Here is a 26991-nt window from a genome sequence, read left to right on the forward strand (position 1 = left end):
CAAAGAAATTATTCTCAAATTCTCTATCGGTTAAAAATGTGTCTTTTCACAGGAATTTGGCTGTGATTAAGTGGTAACAGGGTATACAGTGTCTAACAACGATCATTTTTTTAAAATTCTGTAGCGCTGGATTAATGTCACATAGATTTGCCTGCCATAAACCTCCATTATAATTGAATTTACGGTGGTTGGGAGGTTTATAGTCATTTATCACCTACTCCTGTATCACTCATACTCAAACAAGAAATGACAGTCATTTTAAGAATATTTGGTTTTCCTGCCAGACCCCATTTTGATGGTCAACATGGTTTAAGGGCAGTTAGTGAAGAATACTGATTTGATTTTTATGGAAGTCTAATTTTTCTGTGATCAAGAATATGTGATTTAACAATCTTCAGGACAACCATACCAGCAGTAAAATGGTTCTATGATCTGAGAAACATACGACTAACATCATCAATAAGAGATTATAATCACTCTTTATCAATTTTATCACATGATGCTAGCTAATTTCCTCAATTTATCTTATTGTTTTATTGGTCTGTTATTCTGCCCATTCCCTTTTACACTGGTAGAAACAACAGGTTTCATCTCAGAGAAGGCTAACAAGTTTTGTTAAAATTAGGAACCATCAGTTTATGGGTGAAGAATGATTAAGAGGCTAAATTTTAATAAATATTAAATAAGTATAACAATAATTATTGTAATAAATTAGTAAAAATAGTTTTGTACATTATTAAGTGTAAAAGAATAAAAAAAAAAGGTTAATAAAATTTTAGTTTTGTTTCATTACACTAATGAACTTTTGTTCCAAAAAAAAAAGTTTCTAAACTATTACCAAACAAATCAAGTACAGTTTCTCATAAATTATGCGAGAGTATTTTATCTGATTGAATTGCTCTTTAAACCACACAGCAATGTGAAAGTATTGCTGAAATATTAAGGTTCAAACATTTTTCAAAAAGTTCAAAATCTTATGTAATATCACCCATGAGTGTCATCAGTTTGATATGGAAATTACATTATCAGAAATAAATTTTTTTCCTAATATTTCCTATCAATTGGTATGCAGGATGAATTAATGTTTGGATTTTTTTTTCTATATAAAAATAAATAAATAAAAAAATTTATGTACTTTTTAATAATGAGGAAAAGGAAAATTGTCTTATCTTTTCCTATGATTTATCATTAATAAATGTCAACCAGAAAATGTTTGGTATCATATGAAATGATATGTTATAGAGTTTCACATAGAATATGTTTGATTTGATGTTGCAGTAAACTGATTAATGTAAGATGACTCTTCTGGATTGCATTCTCATCACACAGTGCATGAGAAGTTTATTATATAAATAAAATAATGAAATGTTTCAATTATTTTTTTAATTACTTTTAACTACAAATCAACCTTATCTCCTTCAAAGTAGTTCCCTTGGGAGGTTACATGCCTATGAAGATATTGCTCCCACTCTTCATTGTAGTATGGAAGTTGTTAACTGAACTGTTTAATTGATAGGTAATAGCATTCTCAATATTTTCCAGCATCCCAAAATGGGTCTGCTGAGGTATAACTTTAGTCTGGAGGAAAGAAAAGTCACACAGACTTAGATCAGGTAAACAGGAGCTGAAGGACCAAAGGAATGCCTTTTATAGCCAAAAGTTCATTTAAAAACACTGGGTATTATCATGGAGCAGCCCCCATCTTTGAGCACACTTTCTTCATGGTAAATCCTCTGCTAAAATCTGAAGGACTATGGTGTGGTTAAAATTTAATTTGCAGTTTTTCATTTTCTATCATTCATGTGTTTGACTAGATGAGAGCATATATTTTTTCCACAAAAGTTGATGTTTTTTGAGGTACAATTTTAATATCATGTCATCTTTAATCCAGGATTCATAGTCCTCCAAAAAGTGGCTTGTGCCACTTTGAATATTTATGATCTTATTAAATGTGCACCGCACTGACCTGTTTCATCTTTACAAAAGTCTGAGTTGTGTTTTCCTAGAGTTTGACACAAACATTACACATCAGTCAAACCTTTGCTCTTATATTTCTGTAACATGAAACACACAGCTTCATAAAAACACACAGTAAAAATAATTTTGTGACATTAGCATGTAAACACTCATACTGAAGGTCCACAAGACGTTTAATTATGTGTCACGTGAATGAGAGCCTGTAATATTGCACATTGTGCATTACATGAACAATCTCATTATTTTATTTACAGACCTTGAATAACTACTTTTTTAAATAGTAGCGCATATCTCCTTGATAAACTATAAATAAGGCACTGCTAATAATATATTTACAATTAAAAAAGATCTAGATATCAGAAAGAGAAGTTTCATTGCACCTTATGCAATAAGAATATTGTTGGAATTTAACATTTTTAGAAAAGTTCATTAGTCAACAGTTAAAACAACTGTAACATAATCTAAATGAGATTATACAAGGTGATTTTTTTAGTCCTGTTACCCAACTGTTAATGTCTGGTAATTTTTTTCTAAGAAAGGGAAATTTTGTTTTGTGACACGAAGTTGGTAGCGCTACTCAACCGGTATAGATACAACAATGTGAGTTGATTCTCCTTGAGCTGTGTAAACTTTTGTGCCGTTTCCGGTCGTGTTATGAACAGAATGTCTTTTACCATAGAATGAGTTTTCATTCTTGAACAATATTTTGCTACAAAATCGTACACAAGTGTAAAAGAATAATTTCTAATTAAATTTGTTGGTGTTTCTCCGCCAGAAAAAATGTCAATTTCTAGGCTAGCAAACTGATTTCGAGAGACAGATAGTGTTTGCGACAGAAAACGTAGTGTCGACCAACTCGCTTGACAGATGACGTTTTAGAGAATGTGAAAACAAGATTGCTCAATTCTCCACGGAAAAGTTTACGAAAACTTTCCATGCAAGTTGGTTTGTCATATTTGAGTGTTCAGAAAGCTGCTAAAAAATTGAAATTGCATCCGTATCGTGTGCGAATAGTCCAAGAGCTTCAGCCTCCAGATTTAAACAAGCGATTGCAATATTGTCGTTGGTTTAGGTCTCTTGTAAATGATAATGGAATCAAATTTTTAAACACAGTGTTCTTTAGTGATGAAGCTTGGATCCATCTCGATGGTTATGTGAACCGTCAAAACTGTCGAATTTGACCATGGATTTTCTGCAAGAGTTCTTTGATGATCGAATAATAAGCAAGGGTTTATGGCCTCTAAGGTCCCCAGACCTCACATCTGGCTACTTTTTGTGAGGCTATATTACATCCGAGGCCCTCAAAAACAATCCTCACACTATTGATGAACTTAAAGTCAATATTACAGACTTAATCACAAATATTTCCAATGCAACTCTTAAAAAGATTTCTGCTAATATGCTGAAAAGAGTCCGTGCGTGTATAACCGCAAGGGGTGGGCATTTTTTAAGTAAGGTCTGATTGGCGATAGCTACACAAATTTTGCATGGCTGTCGAGATGTACATACACCTCCACTCCTGGCATGACTTATAGAAATGCAGACACTATTTGCAGTTGTAGCATCACTGTGTACGATTTACATTATGAAGTTGCAATGGTTCAAATAATTGAGCGACCTGCTGATTGTGAAATACAGTTTGCAATTCAATTTTTGACTGTAAGAAACGTTTCAGCAGCAGATATTCATTGCCAGATATGTGAGCTTTATAGGCCTAATTCAAGAAGTGACAGCTATTTCAAGAAGTGTAAATGGGTAAAAGTGTTCAAGGACGGACAAGACAATGTTCATGATGAACCGCGATTGGCCGACCTTCTATATTACAGATGATTTGGTATGCATAGTTGATGCAAAACTTTGTGAAGACCATTGATTCACTATTTCCACTTTGTCATTGATATTCTCACAAGTTTCAAGATTAGTGCTATACAAAATCGTTTCTACAATCTTACAGATTTCAAGAAAGACCTTACGAAGCTTTGGCACACCATATAGAGTAAATAACAAGGCCTACTGTCATCTCTAGTTTTGTTGCTGAATGACAATGCACGACCCCATTCTGCTGCACAAACTCTAGAGTGAATCAGATTTTTTAGATGGCAGTAAATGGACCACCCACCATACAGCCTGCACCTCGCACTGAATGATTACCACCTGTTCCGCTACCTGAAGTGATTTTTAGGTAGTCAGTGATTTGACACCAATGAAAACATGAAAACAATGGCTGAAGACTGCTAATGGCAGGATTAAATAATACAAAGTTTTAAAAAAAATACCTTTTTGTAGTTTGAATTCAACAATATATATTTAAAAAAATTAAAATCCTTGCTTTAATAGAACTACTGTCTCATGCTAATGAAAATCCCATGATCTTCACAGGTAGCTGATTTCTATGGTGTGGGTATAAACTAAATTTGGTAACTAAATTAAACACAGTGAAATACTGTGATAAATGTTTAAACGAACAAGGTAACTATGTAGAAAAATAGCATAAAGCATAAAGAGTGAAATGAAAAAAAGATTTTTGACAATATCTACTAATTTGGTTTGTATTAAAAAACAAACCTTACTTAATAGCTCCACGTATATATATATATATATTTTTTTTTTGTTGAAAATTCAGATAATTCATTAACATATTGACCACTGTATTAATAAAATTTAATATTATATGAAATATAAACCACCAAAACATAGTAATTAGATAAGTTAAACTTATCATATTAATTTCCAATAATCAATTTTCATAGTATCCCACATCTTAAGTTTATATTGAATCTTGCAAGTATATTAAATATTATTTATTTTACGTAAATGACAAATTAAAAGAATTATATTTTAATGTAATATGGAATATGGAACTAATTATGGTATGTTTAACTTATCTAATTACTGTGTTTTGGTGGTTTATATTTCATATAATCTTAAATATATATATATATATATAGTATCTGAACGTCCAGAATTTCAGTCATTCAGATATGAATGATAATCTATCAATCATTTAAATGTAAAAAAAAAAAAAAATAATTTTGATAATTTCAGAATAAAAAATAAAACAGGACACTTTTAAACAATAATTAAGTGTTTAAGTATAATGACTCAAGCTATTACAGATGAACTGGAATCCTATAGCAAAATTGATCCAGTAATAATTAGAATATTTCTCAAACAGCCTTGGATTGTGAACTGGAATTTAGCGATAATCTTTAGTTTTCAAATGATTAAATACATTTAAAAAAATATATCTATCTATAAACATGAGAAATATAATCATTGTTATTGTTCATAAATATCTGAACCAGATATTTACCTAGCCTTCTAGCCTTCTGCAGAAGTCAGTATTAGAAAAAAATAAAATTAAATTAAAAGTAGTAAAAAAAGTAATGCTTATTAGTTGTCATGTAAAACGAGATTTATAAAGTTAAAAATAATCTTCTAACAGTAAGAATATCTTACTGTACAAATAACGATATGTTCAAAAGAATAACTTATTGGACAAACATTCTCACACAAAACATTCTGGAATCTGCTCTGCTGTTCCCAATCAAACATGTAAATTTCATTTACTAACAAGTAATTATACAAATGCATAATATTTAAATATACCTGACTTAATAAATTGAGAATCAGTTTTCCCTGACTGCGTACAAGGCATGTCAAAAGCTGTGGAATCCATGGTAACCACTGTATTGGTGGTACCCCAACAACGTACTTGTCGACAGCTTCTGTTAATGAAAACTTATCATCATCATATGTAAGCAACCATAAGACCTGTGGAAAAGCAAGATATAACTTTTTAACTCATGTTACATGCTAAAGTTTATGAACTGAAATTTAGGAATTAAATCATCAAAAATTTTTTTTTATTGATTAACTTTTTTCTTTTTTCAGTACTAACAGTACTTTTCTAAGTCTTTCTCCTCAATCGAATCTTCAGGGAATTATAACATGCTTGGAACATGGTTTACAAACTAAAGACATTACAACTTTATTTAAGGATTAAATAATTCAAAGTTTTTAAAAAAATACATTTTTATAGTTTGAATTCAACAATAATATATATTTAAAAAAATGAAAATCCTTGCTTTAATAGAACTAGTGTCTCATGTTAATGAAAATTCCATGATCATCATCAATCAAGACTGAGACATGGAAATCACAGAACACTGTTTACACATTACAATAAAGGTTAAAATAACAAAATAAAAAAGAAATTACATGGCTGAACAATATCAATATAGCAACATTCTGAACTGCAGGTAAATTAAGTAACAGTTACATTATTTTGCAGAAAAGGCAAAAAAAGATACTCAAATAAACTCTCAAAATGTTTTGCATATAATGGCATATAAACAAATTAGAATGTTGTCAAAATTCTTCATTCAGAAAAAAAGCAATCACAAAACAAAAGTAAAAAGTTAAGAAAATTATGTATGTAAAATTACAGATGAATTACTTATTATAAGTTATATAATAAGTTAATGAATATATAAGTAATTATTTAAAATGCTAAAATTAACAATTAAAAATGTAAGTGTATGTATATTTATTATTGATATACATACACCCATCTGAATCATCTTGTTTAGATTCATTTTCATATACTACAAAATTGCCATTTTATCTCATCCTCTGAAGCAAGAGAAGCAAGTTGGTCCAGGAGAATAAAAAACAAAAAAAAAATTGAATAGAATTATGGAAGGTAGTTCTGTGTAGGAAACATGCACTAATGTAAAAAATACATAATCTGTCATTTATATTTAAGTTCATCTATAACTGGACTTGAATATAAATTCAAGTTCAATTATATGAAACATACACTGAGCTCTAACAACCATACAAGCTGCACAATGAGGACTTTTTTTATCAAAGCTACACAATAGAGACTTTTTTTTAATTAAAATGTTTAAGTTTGTTTCTGATAACAAGATCATGAAGTAGATATTGTGGATTTGTCTTACTGTAACTTATAAAAGCCATTATTAGTTGGTCCAGCTGGTAACAGAGAAAACGTTCTCTTCCACTAAAATGAAAACTACAGGGCCAGATTAAAAATCAATGTAAGGTATTTTATACAAACAACCTATAACTGTTCACTTTATAAATTATCATAGACAATAATAAGTTATATATTTTATCAAAGTACTGTAACATTTAAGCATACATATTTCATCATTTTCCAAGACAATGCTACATAACTGATACACATCATATCTAAAGAATTCTAAAATTAATGATTTACTGCAAATTTACAAGATTATAAAATTATTTATGGAATTAATACACTCTTATTGAACTGTTTAGAGTACGTAATGAACTTACAGAAATATATTAATCTAACATCTTAAGTTAAAAAAAAATTATACAATTTATATAACAGAAAGAACTAATGTGTGAATACCAAAGGTTTTCTCAATCAGCACACTTTATGGAGGATTTCACCAGCTCTCATCTATAACACAAGATGTGTTATAGAATAACACATCTTGTGATGTGTATACTGAATAACACATATGTGTTATTCAGTAGTAGAATGTTTTTTTTTTGTCTTCAGTCATTTGATTGGTTTGATGCAGTTCTCCAAGATTCCCTATCTAGTGCTAGTCGTTTCATTTTGGTATACCCCCTACATCTTACATCCCTATCAATTTGTTTTACATATTCCAAACGTTGCCTGCCTATACAATTTTTCCTTCTACCTGTCCCTCCAATATCAAAGCGACTATTCCAGGATGCCTTAATATGTGGCCTATAAGTCTGTCTCTTCTTTTAGCTATATTTTTCCAAATGCTTCTTTCTTCATCTATTTGCCACAACACCTCTTCATTTGTCACTTTATCCACTCATCTGATTTTTAACATTCTCCTATAGCACCACATTTCAAAAGTTTCTAATCTTTTCTTTTCAGATACTCCGATCGTCCAAGTTTCACTTCCACATAAAGCGACACTCCAAACATATACTTTCAAAAATCTTTTCCTGACATTTAAATTAATTTTTGATGTAAACAAATTATATTTCTGACTGAAGGCTCGTTTTGCTTGTGGTATTCATCTTTTTATATCGCTCCTGCTTCATCCATCTTTAGTAATTCTACTTCCCAAAGAACAAAATTCTTCTACCTCCATAATTTTTTCGACTCCTATTTTCACATTCAGTGGTCCATCTTCGTTATTTCTAATACACTTCAATATTTTAGTTTTGTTCTTGTTTATTTTCATGCGGTAGTTCTTGTGTAGGACTTCATCCATGCCATTCTTTGTTTCTTCTAATCCTTTTAACTCTCAGCTAGAATAACTATATCATCAGCAAATCGTAGCATCTTTATCTTTTCACCTTGTACTGTTACTCCGAATCTATTCTGCCATTAAATCTTTTAATGCTCTCTTAAATTCAGATCTCATTATTGTTTCTCCCATTTTATCCTCTTCAACTTCCTCTTCTTCCTCTATAACACCATTTTCTAATTCATTTCCTCCATATAACTCTTCAATATATTCCACCCAGCTATCGACTTTACCTTTCGTATTATAAATCGGTGTACAATCTTTGTTTAACACATAATTGGATTTTAATTTATGTACACCAAAATTTTCCTTAACTTTCCTGTATGATCCGTCTATTTTACCAATGTTCATTTCTCTTTTTTCACTTCTGAACACTTTTCTTTAATCCACTCTTCTTTCGCTAGTTTGTACTTTCTGTTTATAATATTTCTTAATTGTCGATAGTTACTTTTACTTTCTTCATCACTAGCATTCTTATGTTTCCTACGTTCATTCATCAGCAGCAATTTATCATCTGAAACCCAAGGTTTTCTGCCAGTTCTCTTCGTTTCGCCTAAGTTCACTTCTGCTGATTTAAAAATTTCCTTTTTAACATTCTCCCATTCTTCTTCTACATTTTCTACCTTATCTTTTTTACTCAGACCTCTTGCGATGTCCTCCTCAAAAATCTTCTTTACCTCCTCTTCCACAAGCTTCTCTAAATTCCACCGATTCATCTGACACCTTTTCTTCAGGTTTTTAAACCCCAATCAACATTTCATTATCACCACATTATGGTCGCTATCAATGTCTGCTCCAGGATAAGTTTTGCAGTCAACAAGTTGATTTCTAAATCTTTGCTTAACCATGATATAATCTATCTGATACCTTGCAGTATCGCCTGGCTTTTTCCAAGTGTATATTCTTCTATTATGATTTTTAAATTGGGTGTTGGCAATTACTAAATTATACTTCGTGCAAAACTCTATAAGTCGGTCCCCTCTTTCATTCCTTTTGCCCAGCCCATATTCACCCACTATATTTCCTTCCTTGCCTTTTCCAATGCTTGCATTCCAATCTCCAACTATTATTAAATTTTCATCTCCTTTTACGTGTTTAATTGCTTCATCAATCTCTTCGTATACACACTCTACCTCATCATCATCATGAGCACGAGTAGGCATATAGACGTTAACAATCGTTGTCGGTTTAGGTTTTGATTTTATCCTTATTACAATGATTCTATCGCTATGCGTCTTGAAATACTCCACTCTCCTCCCTATCTTCTTGTTCATCACGAAACCTACTCCTGCCTGCCCATTATTTGACGCTGAGTTAATTACTCTAAAATTACCTGTCCAAAAGTCGCCTTCCTCTTCCCACCGAACCTCACTAATTCCTACTATATCCACCTTCATCCTACCCATTTCCATTTTTAAATTTTCTAGCCTACCAACCTTTTTCAAGCTTCTAACATTCCACGCTCCAACTCGTAGAATGTTATTTTTTAGTTTTCTGCTAACCCCTCCTTAGTAGTCCCCACCCGGAGATCCGAACGGGGTACTATTTTACCTCCGGAATATTTTACCAAGGAAGGTGCCTCCATCATTGCTATATGAAAATGCAGAGAGCTACATTTTCTTGGAAAAAAAACAGTTGTAGTTTTCCATTGTTTTCAGTTGCGCAGTACTCAGAGGACTGAGTGATATTGATATGGCCGTTTAAGTTGTCCTGACTTACGCCCTTAACAACTACTGAAAGAGTTGCTGCCTTCTTTCAGGAATCATTCCTTAGTCTAGCTCTCAACAGATACCTCTCTGATATGGTTGCAACTTCGGTCCAGCTACTTTGTATCACTGAGCACTCAAGCCCCCTCACCAATGGCAAGGTCTCATGATTCATACAGTAGAATGTTTGAATATATAAAAATCACTCCACAAAAATACCATCTGTACTTATTTATAGTCAGTATTTTTGGGTTTGTACTTCATGATAATCAGATCTTGAATATAATTAAGTAAACCTTTCTGTTACAGAATAAAAAAACCAGGGTAGCTCATTATTTAAATAATAATTCCATAACATTTACCTTAGCTAAATACTTTCGTGATTTTGATTCATTCTGGTGTCTACATGCATGTAAAAAGCATGTAATGGCAGAAACACCTGTCACTATATTAGGTGGATTTGATTTTATAAACTGCTGTTCCAGGAAGTCTCCCCACATAGCCCATGCTTTTACTAATGTATCATGCATTTGTACTGCAGCAGAAAATGTCTTATGTGCATCCTCTATCCTTCCTAAACAAAAAAGAATAATTACATCTTAACCATAATTTAATTACATACACTTAATTACTATACTAGGAACTATTAGTAAGCAAGAATAAAGTAATGTTACAAGATGAAAGTAACAGCAAGACCAATAATCAATTCATTTTCTATTTTTAAATAAGAAATATAGGTAAACAGCTATGAAAAAAATTTATGCAAGTTAAGCAAGTAATGCATCACACTGAAAAGACTCATCAAATATGTAAAATAATACACTGCTAATAATGATAATAATATAATTCGGTGTGTAGGGGCTAGTCAGTGCAGAGACTGTGCATCCACTCTCTGCCAGGACATATGCCGATCCACTGGAGTACTGCACCGGACCTCTGGGTTTGGTAGCCGTGGAGTGGAGGTGTATCCCGGTGGCTAGCTTTGCTACAGAAGGGATTAAATTATCATGCAAGACTGAACAAAAACCTAATGTGGCAGAGGGTTCAGGAAAACACCTTTGTCTTGAACCAGCCATTTTGCCTGAGATGAAACAGAGAAAGTCATGCGTCAGTAAGGATGAAAAATGAAGTTAAGAGTTTGTAATGATATTTATTCAAGAATAATGTTCCGAAACCAAAGTATCTGATAATCACTAGAGCAGATGGCAATTTTTCATGGGTAAGCCCATTTCTTATCGTTCAAGAAATAAGTAATTACGCAGGAGGCCCAGTTAAGGAAATCCAAAAAACATACAATGGACTTCACATAGAGATGACTAATGACATACAGTTGCAGAAGATCTTTGGATTTAAGAGTATTGGCTATACATGTCGATCCGCACAGAACACTCAATACCTCAAAGGGTGTTGTGGTCTGTCGGGATCTGCTGAATTGTACAGAGTAGGAAATCTTAGAGGAACTGGCACCATAACGAGTAATGGAGAGCCATAGATTGAACATGAGAAGAAATGACAAAGTCCTACCTTCTGCTTCTCATGCCATCACCTATAACAGACTAATCCTATTGGAGAAAGTGCACGTAGGGAATATACTGATTGGGTGTGCGGGCTTTTGTAGTACAACCAATGAGATGCTTCATGTGTCAACAATTTGGCCACTCAGCAGCCTGATGCGAAACACCGCTAATATGCGTGTGTGGTGATGAAATTCATAAAAGGGAACCATGCAAGGATCCTCCTTTCTGTGTAAACCGTAAAGGTCAGCAATCACGCAGATCAAGAAACTGTCATGTTTACAAAGATGAGGTAACTGTACAGGAAGTTAAAACCCTCCAGAAGATTAGGCCTACAAGCCTACAGCAAGAACAACTTATGCTCAGGCTGTTGATACAGATCAACTTCTTGGTAAAATTGCACCCACTTTGGCTACTATGATTGAGAGAATATTTGACAACAGAATGAAGTCTCCCACTCAAAAGGAAATTACAAAACCATCGATAAAGATACAGCCTCCAGATAAAATGTCGACCAAGAGCAAAAGTGCACCTGACCAAAAGAAGACAGATACTAAACCAGAAGTTCAAGTTTGTCTGCAAAACCTGTCAGATGATAGTATGAAGAAAGTGACTGCTTTGGAGCCTTCTATGGAAGCTCCCAAGCCTTGTACATCTTAGGTAGTACCACTGAAAACCACATACGGGGTTCTGTTTTCCCCTGCCTGAGGCAGTGACTAGTGTGCCTCCTGTTGTGGGGGATCTCTCAGGTTCCTGCCTCTCAATTGGCACCTAATCCAAACGCTGATCCATGCCCGTCATTGTCCACAGCTTTGATGGTCTCCGATTTGGAGGCCAGAAGCTACATTGGTGTTTGTCAAACATCCATGAACTCCAACATTTGGTACATGAATTGGTACCCAATTTGTATATGTCTGCGAGAAACATTTTCACTGAACTAAAAATTTCCATCTAAGAAGATGTAATACTTATCAGCTTGATGAACCTCCAAATATAAGTTAGAAATGGAGTAGCTGTATTAACATTGACTAAAGCTACCACTGAAGCAATTGAAACACAAATCTGCAAGCGGTTGCAATGATAATGAAATGTCCACTGCACATATAATTGTCAAATTCTGATTAGGAGGATGACATAAAAGAATTAATTGTTCAATTTCCCCCAACCATACTATTGGTGGGTAACTTTAATTTACATAATTCTCTTTAGGGGTCAAATAAAGTAGATCTCCGTGGAAGAGTATTGGAAAATTTCCTATTAAATTCTGATTTTATTATTTTAAATAATTCAGGAACTTTTTTCAATGGCAGAGATGGATTGACATCCTGTATAGATTTAGCATTTATAAGTTTACCAATAGCACTGAGGTGTACTTCCAAAGTTTGGGAAGATCTACATGAAAGTGATCCATTTCCCAGTGCAAATTACAACTGATGCTAAAAGAAAATTATATCCCATCTCCAAAAGATGGCCATTTGATAAATAGATTGGATGGGCTTCACGACTAATATTATACTCCCCGAAACAACTGGAGTTCGAAGTCGATGTCAATGCTATATTTGACTCAGCATCAAGATAAATTCCCAGAACATCAGGGAAATTCAAGAAGTGACCCATTTTATGGTGGAACGATGAATTAAGTTAAGCTATAAAAAGAAATGAAAAAGCATATAACTCTTTTAAGAAACATCCAACATTAGAAAATCTAATTGCCTTTAAAAAATACAGGGCATATGCAAAAAGACTTAAGACAGATTCTAAGAAACAATCCTGGCAAAAATATGTGTCATCTATTAACAGAAACTCAACTGCTTCAGACGTTTGGAAGAAAGTGAAGGTTATTTGTAGGCATACAAACTTTACTTCCATAACCTGCCTTCAATATGAAGATGAAGTCAAAGATACTGCAAATGAAATTCCAGAGATACTAGCTTATCATTTCAAAGAAGTCAGTGAAACAGCTAACTATGATGAATTTTTTAGAAGCCCAAAACAGAACTTATGGGTCTGCTAAAATGAATTATTCATATAATTGTACCATTCAAATAGTAAAGCGTTTGAGAAAACTGGCAACATGGCTTTTGGTTCGGGCAAAATTCATTACATCATGATCAGGCAGCAGAGTACCACCGCAAAATATAGATTATTAGAACTATATAATCAGATATGGCAAGATGGAATGTACCTGTGGCAGTGGAAAAAAGCACATATTGTTCCAGTGCCAAAGAAAGATAAAAATCTGACATATCCCAATAGTTACCTGTGTCCTCATTTGGATTTTAGAAAAAGAAAATCTTTTATTGTCATGTCAAGCAAGTTTCCAGCAGTACCACTCAACTACTGATCAAATGATTAATTTAGAGAATATCATACCTTCATCACAAGGAAACATTGTGTCAGTCTTCTTTGACCTGCAGAAGGCATTTGATATGACCTGGTGTTGTGGAATAATGCTTCAACTACATTAATGGGGCATTAGCAGCAATTTGCCAGTATTACTTAGCAACTATATGAATGACCGTACTTTTCAAGTACAAGTTAACAATGAATACTCATCAGTAAAAAGGTTGGAAAATGGGATACCACAAGGCTTGCCACTGAGCAGTACCTTGTTCACGATTACCATCAATAAACTGATATTACGCATTCCAGCAGAAATCAGCAAAAGTGTATATGTCAATGATCTGGCAATTGTATATGCCAGCTACACTGCAGTTATGGTGAAGTATAAATTACAATGAGCGATAAGCTCTCTTAACGAAGTTGCAAGGAATAATGCTTTCAAATTTTCATCACAGAAAATGAGCTGTGTACACTTCTGTAGTTAACAGAATTTCTCATGAAGGTCCTGTTTTGACTATCGATGAACATCCAACACAATACAAAGATAATATTTGATTTTTAGGTCTATTATTAGTTACATCCCTTACATGGGGATATCATATACAAAACTTGAGTGTTAGATGCAACAAAGCCCTAAACATTATTAAATGTTTATCAAACATCAATTGGGGCTCAGATAAAGAAATACTACTGAGGCTGTATAAAGCATTGGTTCAATTGAAGTTCAACTATGGGTGTATTGTATATTCATCCGTTAAAAAGTTGTATCTACGAAAGTTAAGATGTAATACATAACAGCACAATCAGATATGCCACAGGTGTTTTTCATAAGGACTGGTGGCTAGTTTAATGTCAGAGGCCAGGTTAATGCCACTACATTATAGAAGAGAGATCCTTTTGTTAAGATATGCGGCAAATGTATGGGCATTTCCTACCCATATCATATAAACAATAAAATACTTAACGACAACCTTTGGCTACTAAATATGAATGTTGTGCTATCTATTCCAGACCAGCTGGCAAATGGTATCGTGAATTAACAAGAAAATATGGAATTGCTTTACCAGACACATTAGCAATTTCTACAAGACAAATACTGCCATGGTTCTTACCAGCAGTAAACACAAGATTAAATCTCTCTCATGGAGAAATAAAAGAGAAAGCGGCAGTAATTATCCAACACAAATTTTTATCAAACATTAATAGTTATGAAGAATACATTAAAATTTATACTGATGGTTCTAAAACCAAACAATGTGTTGGATGATCCATATATGTAAATGAGGAAGTCCATTCTTAGAAACTGTCAGATATGATAAGTGTTTAAACAGCAGTACTTATTACCATACAACAAGCTCTTTGCTACTCAAAACATTTCTCCAAAGAGAAAGTGCTTGTATCTTCCGACTTGCTAAGTGCACCTATTGCAATTCAGAACAAGAACATAAAGGATGTCCTTATTGCAAACATCCTGTCCATTCTGTATATTTTAAATCAACAATGACAGTGATGTCTATTTGTATGGACTCCAGGGCATGCTAGTATCCAAGGAAATGAAAGCACAAATGCAGCTGCTAGAATGGCAACAGTATGTGATATAATATGGATACCACTCCTATTTGAGTGGCAGATGTTAAAAATTGTCTAACTACCATTGTCAGAAATACATGACGAAATAAAAGGAGAAGGATTAATACAAAATTAAACAATTAAAACCTCTCCATATAAATGGAAGAGTGACGTAAATTGAGAACAAGTGGTGGTGATCAGACTCAGAATCAGTACACGTGAATAACAAATTCATATTTATTAACTGCTGAAGACACAATAATGTGTGGTGTTTGTAAGAAATGGCTTACAGTCAGGTATCTACTGGAAGAGAGTACTACACATGAGGACCTCAGAAAAGGGTACTATCTAACAAATAATATTGGTGTTGATTTGGAAAATGATAATGAAGAAATGATAGTTGTGTATTTGCATGCCTTGTATTGCATGTATTGCTTGTATTTGCATGCATTGTAATTCAATAAAAGTTGTTGCTGAAAAATTCTCTTTTTGAGGTAGTTATTTTTTGAGGTACATGCATGGTTTTTAATAATGTTGGTATTGTCAAGACTTTTGTTTTTCATTATTGTTTTTAATTATTATTTAATTTATTTTAGTATCAGGGTCCTTTATATCCTGTAAGTGTTAATAGTGTCGTATTATATGAGTAATTAAATGTTTCGTGCATTGTTATTTTGTTTTTAAATAAAATGTAAGGGCTCTTTACACCCTTACAAATGATGAACCTGTTGGTGATTTAAACCCTTATTTTATAGAATGTGAAAAAAACAAAAAAACAATACATTAACAGATCATGTTAATTACTACTCTAAATAAATTTCAAACTTAAAAACAAAATGTATCAACAACTATTGTCTAAATAAAGTAATGTACTCATTAAAATTATTCCACAACAGGAAAAAAAAATAGTACAACAGTGAGCAATTTAAAATGAATTTAAATTTATTCTAAATTTAGTGCAAACTTCAGTGAGTTAAAGTTAAAAGAATAACTGAAAAAATATTATTGTTTTGTTTTCAGGGCAATATTTTTATTATTAAAATTTTATTTTTATCTAAAAAATGGATAGGCCTAAAAAAAGCAATATATATAAAGCCACAAGAAACATGTCTCGATAAAAATAAGAAAAAGGAACAGAGAAAAACTATGTGGAGATTGCTAACAAGCTTGGGTTGAGACTCTTCTAAAAATGGTATCAATGATGGTAACAAAAAGAAAATCTCCATGTCGACTACATGACAGTCGATATTATTTTCAGTTTAAAAAAACATTTTCAACCTAATTTATATGAAAAATCTACAACCACCAGAAGAACTTTCTCTACATAAACATTAAAATAAGTCTGTTTTGGAGAACTGTATGGTTTGGATAAACAGGAATTTTGCACAAAATTCTGAAGGTTCCTTGCCAGAATTTTGATAATGCACAGAACATGTTAGATGTTATATAGCAATTTGGGCAAGGTGACCTCTTGGTACCTTAACACATAGATATTCTTGTTAAGATAAAGAGATTCAATCATTAGAGTCCCTTGCTCCAAACCAACATACAGATTAAATTCTGTCATCTAAAATTGTTGTGTAGATAAAATTTGTTACCTAGTTCCTGTTGTTAATGATAATTCTTTATTATCATCCTTTACGTAGCAAGAGCATACTTCTTTTCCACAACTTTTATCACATGTAGATGTACTTACGATTAAAATGAATAATTTTACTAATGAGTTGTAACCTATTAAAATATTTATTTTTTGTTAAAATAATTATCTCTCTTAGGCAAACAGATGACTACAAAGGATATCAATATCTGAGCTGTTATTAAAAAAAGGAACAAAGCATTACCTTTCCAAATCATAATTTACTTCTGAAACTGTATATCCAATCTTTAACTGCTAAATACTAAAAATGAATGTTAAAAGAGTAGTAAAACTAAAACTTACAGGTAATTACAAAGAAACTAAGCAATTAACCAGTTAATGCCTAAATTAATTTTTTGTAACACTTAATTTTTTTATTATAAATATCCTTTCATTTTGTTACTTTTACTATAAAAATGGTCTTTACATTATTTATTAAAGCCACCTGTACAAATTGGCGTAAAAAATCAGTGGCAGGGGCTGCTTGGCGTTCTCATTGTCTTAGTTTAGAATCAAGTATGCAACTCTTTCATCATGTGGCATTTTTATTCATATATATATATCTTTTTCTATAAGATTTTCTGCAAACCTCTTTTTAAAAGGGTGAAATTTCCACATTTTCTCATTTGCAACAGTCTTTGTTGTTTACAAAGAGAATAAATCAATTTATTGACAGAAACCGATCTCTTCTTATTGATCTGTACAAAAGTTCATTTTTCATACTAGAACTCAGTTCCCAGGCAATATATTGTAGCCAGACACAATTAGTATACCATGAAATACTTTCATTTCTTCTTTGGTGATGAAAGAATTCAGGTTATTTGTGAAAAGAGTGTAATGTTAGTTTCAGGTACCGGTACGTTTAGGATCTCATCATTAAAAAATAATTTGAAAATATCACAAGAGACATTTCACAATATTTTTTATAATTAATTTGCGGAAAAATTATGTTGTACCTCAATATGTCATTGTTTGTCCACATTCTTTTTTTTGTTTTTTTACATGGTGGTCGCTTTAAGCCTACTAAAAAGACAGGACATTGAAGTAATACTTCCATCATTATTATGACTTGAATAAGAAGGGCTATCTGAATCATAACTGTCTAACAGGTATTTTTTCAAGTACAAAGCCAATAGATTCATCGGCTCCAATTCTCCACAAATAAAAAAAAAAGTTACTTCAGTTCCAGAAACTAACTGACATTTGCTTAAGTTATTTATCAGTCCACCATCGTCTTCATCTGAATGTACCACGGGATCAGGTGGTTCAATAAATATAGATACAACAAGAGCAATAAGAACTTCATCTTCTTCTAGTATCATCAATATTTCATTCATCTTCACAGACCTGAAAACCACCATTGTGAATCTGTTTCAAACATACTATTTTGTGAATAATTTATGAAATATCTTTCCCAGTTTTTTTTAAATGGTGACATTATGGTAGAAATATTAGAAAATTTATTTTACAAGGTGTATTGCTGTAGTATTTTACTTCATGTTATTAAACTAATAGCTATGATAGCCATATCAAATTATTATTCTTATCTATGACGATCGAAAGACATAAAATAAAATTTGAAATTGTCTAAAAATAGTAATAAAAAGAAAAACACTAAAATAACCAGAAAAATCAACATTGGTAAAATTAGCAGTATAGGTGCTTAGTGGTGCCATTTGGCACCCACTATGTTTAGTTATAGTTAATAAAATAAATATCCAGATTATTGCAAACTAAAATGTCATATGAATTTTAAGAACACTAACCAAGATAATAAACATTTGGCAGAAAAAAATTACAAGTAACAAAGAAATTTCATTACCTTGATGGATTTTCCATTATAATCGGAGTGCAACACGAAATCATCAAAACGAAACATAGTTGCACTAACTGGCGTATTCAAAATAGTAACAATTGTACCCTCTGTTAATAACCTTACAAACCATTAAAATCATATTTTACTAACAGTACCTCTGAAATTTAGGTACGTAGAGAACAAAGAATTACGGATGCCATTTAGCACTGCTAGGCATTAACAGGTTAAATATATGACTAAAATAAATTTATAATCTATAGTCAGAATTAAAAGTAAATGGTGTTTGATTAATATAATAAGGAATTATACATAAGAGGGGTGATGCATGAAATAAACTAAATATACAGAATTAAGTTTTCTCACAGCTCAGCTGTTAAAATAATCTATCGATACTAATGGCCTCTAATTCCTAATTTAAAAAAAATTCCTAGTTTGGGCTCAGGAATTTTTCATGAGTTTCTTCAGCTAATGCTTATATTAGAATCATACATTAAAAAAATGTATCCCTTAAGTATAACGGCATGAAATGTGCATATCTAATATGAAGAAAATTTAGTTAATTAGGTTTTTGACAGTTCTCTACGTGTTCCAGAGAACATCCAGATCTTTTTCCAAGTTAATAACGAACGTTTAACTTGTAAAAAAATTCCAAATGTTATAAAGATATGACTGTCCTTCCTACTAAGTTTCATAATGATATTTACTGAGCTGTGCCCAAGAAATGGAGTGGAATTTTAAACTGTGAAATAATTTTATTTTTATTCATACTTCAATAAATTATTTTAATAACTGTGTCATTTTAAATAAGAAATTGTTACAAAGTATTTACTTCTTTTTATAATTAATATTAATTATTCTGAAACATTTTACAAACATTTGAATTTTCATTAAAAAATATTCAGAAATTCTGTTGTCACAGCAGAATAGGAGGATATATGTTGAAGTAATGTTTTGGAAAAAAAAAAAATTTATACCACTAACATTATCAAACACATCAAGTCAAAGATTCATAAAAAGATTGGAGTACGGTTCTTGCTTTTTACTTAGGTCTGGGTATAAAATAATACTTTTTACATCTGAAAATTGATATCTTCTATCTTAAAGGTTCATGCAAAAAACAGAAAAATTATAGATCAGTAACTGTAATTCATTCATGCAAAACCCCATTTATAATCATAGTATATGAGGTGCTACCCAAAAGTTCGGGGAATTTGAATTTCACGTGCGAACCATTGCTGATACGACCTGCTGCCACTAGATGTGGCTAACAGTACTCTTTTTGTGAATCAGTATTCCAACAGCTGTGACGGTGAGAGGCTGCATTGTTGACTTTAGTGCAGTTGTGTAACGTTGTGTTTTGTGTTGTGCTTTGGTGAAGTTCTAAATGGCAGATTTTAAAGAGCAAATAACCTGCATCAAATTTTGCTTCATGCTTAAAAAAATTGGTGCAGAAACCTATTGCATGCTTGTGGACGCATTTGGTGATAATGTTATGAGTAAAAGTAAAACCTTTTTGTGTACAAATGATTCAAAGATGGACAAACGACAGTCGATGACGATGAGTGTTCAGGAAAACCATCAACAAGTGCAACACCGGAAAACATTGTGAAAGTGCGAGAGGCTATTGTTGCAGATCGTAGACAAGCACTCCATGATGTTTGTGCAATCGTACAAATGTCATATGGGTCTGTGCAACACATCTTGTCGGACAATTTGAACATGAGACGCATTGCTGCAAAATTCATACAGAGACTGTTGAACAGTGACCAGAAACAAAATCGCGTAGTTGTCTGTAGTGAATTGAAAAATTCAGCAAGAGATGACCCTAACTTCATCTCCAACATCATAACCGGTGATGAGACATGGATGTATGGGTATGACCCTGAAACTAAGCAACAGTCATCGCAGTGGATGTCGCCAAGTTCACCGCGACCAAAAAAAGCACGCCAAGTTCGCAGCAACGTGAAGTTCATGATGATTGTTTTTTGACATCAAAGGCAATATCCATAAGAAATTTGTTCCTCTTGGTCAAACTGTCAATGGGATGTTCAATTGTGAAGTTTTGAAGCGGTTACGTGAAAGCATTAGGTGCTAACATTCAGATCTGTGGGGCAACAATAGCTGGATTCTGCACCATGACAACGCGCCAAAGAAGGTAGTGATTCTCCCACCCACCTTGCCCCTTGCGACTTTTTTCTCTTTCTGAAAATAAAATTTCAATTGAAAGGCCGTAGTTTTAACACAATTGAGGAGATTCAGGAAGAAACACAGAATGTGCTTTGAACACTTACACCTGCAGACTTCCTGGGATGCATGGAATCATGGGAAAAACGCTGGGATCACTGTATCAATGCCCAAGGGGATTACTTTGAAGGAGACAGTGAAAATTATAAATTATAATAAGCTATTTTATTTTTATGGTAAAATTCCCCGAACTTTTGGGTAGCACCTCGTATAAAAAGTTTAACTTTGCAATAATTCTGTAATAAAAATAAGTGAGTGCTGTTACACTTTTGTACTTGAACTTGAACTTTTTTCCTCATATATATGACAATGTATTTATCTGCTTTGTAAAATGATGCATAAAATGTAATACAAGATAAAGATTACTTATAAAATATTCTTTCTTTTTATGATTCAGTGTATGATAAACATTACCTCAATGTATATCAAATTACAGCTTCAGCCATCCACAAAAATTATAATAATCATTACTGATTTAATAAGTTTAAAAATTTCCATGCCATGAAAAATCGAAATACACAAATATTTTTAAAAAACTATTGAAGAACACTGTTAAATTAAATATAAAAGAAAAGTTAAATAATAAAACAAACTGGTTGGTTAGAATTATAAATCTACTTAAAATAACGACTCAATAAATATGATTAAATAATGGTTAATAAAAAATAAATTTTACCAATCTGAGCTAAAAGCATTCCTTTATGAGCATAAAACTCTGAAGTCATTTCTTTATTAAAAAATTTTAGATTGGTTTCTTCAACAACTTGTAAAGCCTGTAAAAAAGATTAATGTCTATTAATAACGTAATAAAATCTCTTGTTCAGTTCTGCACAAGATGACTGATTTTTTGTTAATTTAGTTTGGTTTTAATATTTTAATTTCATTTAATATTGCTAAAAATAGATATCATAGATAAAGAAATATCAATGTTCCAAATTGCAGCATCATAACAAACCATGCTTCTAACTTGCCCTGCTCAAATTTTTTTGACCTTAAATTAAGTGTAACTCAACAACGAATCAACCATCTTTATCAAATTTTTGTATGCTTCAGACACACGAAATACAATATGTCTAAATTTCAATGAAATTGATCTAGTAATTTTTGAATTTCCGAAAGTTCTTCACCGATTGCTTTGAAATTTTGACACAACATTGCATTTGAATAATATGCGCATTTTTATATACCTGTCACACCTGTGACAGGTACAAACATGTTTTTTTTTTTAAAAACAGCGCTATCTGTTGGACGTAAAAGCAACACATGCTATACTACATAATTTATGATTCTATTTCAATATTTCTGATATGTGTGTCTGCTATAGATAAAAAACTATTGGACCGATTTATACGTGAGGATATGTATATATATATACATATTATATGATAAGGAGGGAATCCAGAAGGTGGAAGGAATGCAAGCAAAAGCCATTAAAAGAATGAAAACTGGTAAAGTGCTGGACCACATAGAATAGTTTTAAAAACACTGAAATACTGAGGAATACAGGAAGTAACCTGACTTTGGATGATTTTCAGACAAGAAAATCAGGAAGGAAAAATCAATTTCAGATGATAGGGCAAATAATATTACATTCCTGATATAAGAAAGGAAATAATGAAAAACTATAGACAGAAAAATTCTGTGAAGAAGGCTTAATTAGGATTGGAAAGAGAGAGAGAGTTACAAAATTGAATGTGGTGGGGGAGGGTGTAAAAACAAAATTGAGCTTTTCTTTTTAGTGTAAAAGAAAATCTGAACGCAGAAAAGGATTTCAGTTATCAATCCAGTTCCAAAATAGTAAATCTTCAGAGTAATTCTTATACACATGAAAAATGAGTCATTATAAATGCTGAACTATAAATAAACTCTAGAAGTTAAAAAGTACAGTGAAAGGAAACTTATAAATCTAGTTGAAACAGAATGAAAATGTTTTAAAACAGATTTCAAACAGAAGAAATCTGAGACAAAATCTTATGAAATAAAAACAAAAAATTGCTGTAATGTTGTCTGCTAAAATATAAGATGTTCTGAACTCAAGACGATTATGATTAAAAAATAAGTTATAATGGAGATTAAAGATTAAACCATCAACAAAGTAACTATGAACTTAAAAAGACAAAAAACCATGTCTGTAGCTGGTACATCCTTGTGGCTTGAGTAAGTTCCACATGCAACCTGTTTAGCTAATAGTAATCACCTATCACCTCTAGCATAAGCATCAAATTACAAGATTGAGAATTACAATCTGTAATGAATAAATGGCATCTTCAAAACAGCTCCAAAATGTTGTGCTATTTTCTCAAATCAGGGGCTAATCCTTTGTTGAAAAAAGTCAATTCCACTGATACTACCAGAGTTTTACCAGAGAGTTTTATTTGTTTTGAAATAAGATGTTTAATAAAAAAAGATGCATATCCTTTGGAATTGTGATGTTAGGATCTCTACAAATAACATTGTGTTATATATTGTGTTATATATCATATCTTTAAAATATTATCTGTTGCATGATAAAATTTCCTTTAGAATCCACATGAAATTTCTGGCTGTGAAACTAATAAATATGCTGATGATATTAGGTTTTTGGATACTTCAAGAAATCTTTCATATTAAATATTTTTAGTTTGCGATTGCAAATTATTGAAGGTGCAGACTCTTGAATATTTTCCACTGTGTTCAACAAATATACCATTAAGTATTTGAGTGTTATTCTAAAACTAACATACAAACATTTAATTAGAAATATAATCCACTGGTTTAAATTGTGACACATGTTTGAACCAGTTTACATTTTCATTTTGTCATTTACATTGATAATCAGTTTTTTTTTTTATATAGCATTAGTTGTTAGCAGAACTACTACTACCACCATCACTAATCAGTACAAATTAACGAATATCTAGAGTATGGTCATTAATCTAAAAGGGCTTCATTAAAATGGTACTATGCGTATAAATAAAAATAAAAAATACAATGAAAGAGCCAACAGTTGACCAACAATGAAATTCACAAATTATACATTTGAAAGAAAATCTCATCTTAGTGTTAAGAGGAATATAAACAAGTAAGTGATGTAAGAGATACCTGCTGAAGTTCGTTTCCAGAAGAACCAGGTGAGTTAGCCATTTGTAAGTAGCATTTGATTGTTTGTTTTATAGTCTGGAATAAATCACCAATAAGTACTCCAGTAATTGTGTATATTCTTGTCAGTGTACTGAGACAAACACCAGTCAGGTTTTGTTTTCTTGCTATTTTACCAAAGTGAATAATAGCCTAGAAAAAAATACTATCATTATTAAAATATATCTTCACAAGTATAGTTACATTGGTGGTGATAAATCTAATCTACAGTTCTCTCCCCAAATTATTAACATAATACTGAGTATTACATTTACTTCAACGCAAATGGCACTAATTTTCTTCAGTTATGGCTAAGGATGTCTCACCAATGCTGTTAGAACTTTACAGATTACAGATGATCAAAGTATTTGTAAAGAGTGCAGCAGCTTTCAGTAGATAACTTATGCATATGTACCATATAATTTGCCAATATACTGCAGAATAGCAAGAGAATGCTAAAAATGCTATTCTACACAAGGAAGAAATGCTGATGCTTAGATTGTTTAAAACTAGCCACCTAGTCTGGCACCTCATTAGTTATGAGACGTTATTTTTGTTTCTTTGAAATTACTGTTAAAATTACTTTTATTGGTTTTTTTTTTGGGTGAAAAATGCTTTTGCATTATCATCGCCCGGGTTAAAATAATAACAAGCTTCTCAGATATTAAAATATTAACAAAATATGGTTAAACTATGAACATTTTACACATAAAAAAAAATTAGTTAAAGAATACATTCATAAAATAATCTTTCCAACTACACAATGTGATAAGCAGATTGTATGAAGATTAGGGTCAATTTTTAGTGTAGGGTCTAATTTTATTGTTAAAGTTTAATTCTAACATTATTATGGTTATGGCCAACCAGCTTGATATCACTCATTTGCAAATAAAATCTTATATTGCAAACACATATAGAGAAGGTTGCAAGATTCGGGCTCTCACAAGTTTCTACCACAGATGCAACCAACAGTGAAACTTCTAAGTATTGCTTAATGCTTAATAAAATAAGCCATTTACAAAATCCTCCATACATTTTGGGTAAAGTTGGAACAAATCAAATGCCCAGGCAAAAATTCTCAAATGATTGAAATCTCATACATCTCCAAAGATGCCTTGCCTAGAAAATAAAAATCACAAAAAAATGTTTAACGCACAGAAATTTTAATATCAGTGTGGTTGGAAACACAGCTCTCTAAAACAAAACACTGCATGTAAAAATTTAACATTTATTAAACTCAATCATACAAAACTATTCAATTGCATAAAATAAGAAAAAAAGGAAAAATAAATATCAATGAGTGAATTAATTCTAGTAAACAAGAAAAAACACAGTTAATTTTTGATGATGGTCAACATTTAAATAAGACCTTCCTTGTCATATACATCTGCTATTATCATGCTTGCAAAATGAGGTACATATTAACTGTACTGACTCAGGTACTTCATCAATAATCAGTAGTTCCTGTTGTAACTGTACTGACTCAGCTACTTCATGAGTATAGTTCCTGATGCTACTATATTTGAATAAGAAACTCCAAATAACGTTACACAAAAATTCATTATAAAATTTCTCTATTGAAGGGGTTACGTCTTTTGAAAATTTTAACAAACTTAAAAAACAATTTGGAAATGAACGTTTATCAAACATAAAAGTATTAAATTGGGCAAAATTACTTTGTGAATAAAAATTTTTTTTTTCACTGGTTTTACGAAGGACCAAACAGGCAGATTATTACTGTCTGAAATTACAAGGCAGTGCTGCAATTATGCTGCACTGATGGTAATTATTATAAATCACTACATAATTTTTTTTAAAACAAGAAGAGAAATAGTCACAGAAGCTTATAAATTAAATTTTCCAGTTAGCAGCATGTAAGAAAAAAACAGTAAGGGTTTATACCAAAAATACAAAAAATTGTTAAGATTATAAAACAGGCTATGAAATTAATTACTTTAAAAGAAAATATATGTAAAACACAGATAATTGCAGTAGGAAGGGTGAGGGGTTTCCCCAAAACAAACAGTGATAGTAAAATACAAAACTCAAAAGAAAGCTTAAGAGTTTCTGAGATTTCATAAGTTTGTCAATGTTAACTAAATCATTACTGAAAATACTGCCAATACTGTGTGCTAATTTAAATCTCTATTGTAGTTTTGTATAACATAGATAGGCAGGGAGAATGCAATAAAACTGTTATGTAGTGACTGTCTAGGAATATATTATATATATATATATATAAGAAGATGCTATGAGGAACCCATTCATCAACCTCCCAAATACAGACAGCTAAGACCAATTTCTCCACATGATTGTCTTATTCTAATTATTTTCATGGGCTACAATACTTTTTATGCGACATCCTTGACAATGGGTAATAATTTGCTTTGCCATACTAACATGTCATTATGAACAAGTAATTGGAAAGATTATTCACTCTGTAAAGTTCAGCTTGTACAAGCTTTCTTGGCTTAACCCACCGGGTTGGTCTAGTGGTTAACGCGTCTTCCCAAATCAGCTGATTTGGAAGTCAAGAGTTACAGCGTTCAAGTCCTAGTAAAGCCAGTTATTTTTACACGGATTTGAATACTAGATCGTGGATACCGGTGTTCTTTGGCGGTTGGGTTTCAATTAACCACACATGTCAGGAATGGTCGAACTGAGAATGTACAAGACTACACTTCATTTACACTCATACATATCATCCTCATTCATCCTCTGAAGAATTATCTAAACGGTAGTTACCGGAGGCTTAACGGGAAAAAGAAAGAAAGCTTTC

At 31.9% G+C, this 26991-nt stretch overlaps 1 protein-coding gene across 2 annotated transcripts in view; it reads right to left on the bottom strand.

The window, feature by feature from the left end:
• Nucleotides 1-26991, bottom strand: part of Nipped-A (Transcription-associated protein Nipped-A) — a 375844-nt gene that overhangs the window by 77570 nt on the left and 271283 nt on the right. For both annotated transcript variants that reach the window (XM_075378320.1, XM_075378311.1), the window contains 4 exons: nucleotides 24177-24365; nucleotides 21772-21868; nucleotides 10336-10547; nucleotides 5587-5751 (listed from right to left, as the gene is read on the bottom strand). In XM_075378320.1, the coding sequence (XP_075234435.1) occupies nucleotides 5587-5751; nucleotides 10336-10547; nucleotides 21772-21868; nucleotides 24177-24365 (663 nt within the window). The remainder of the gene's footprint in view (nucleotides 1-5586; nucleotides 5752-10335; nucleotides 10548-21771; nucleotides 21869-24176; nucleotides 24366-26991) is intronic.

Source organism: Lycorma delicatula, chromosome 1 (assembly GCF_047948215.1).
Source record: "Lycorma delicatula isolate Av1 chromosome 1, ASM4794821v1, whole genome shotgun sequence".
NCBI lineage: Eukaryota > Metazoa > Arthropoda > Insecta > Hemiptera > Fulgoridae > Lycorma > Lycorma delicatula.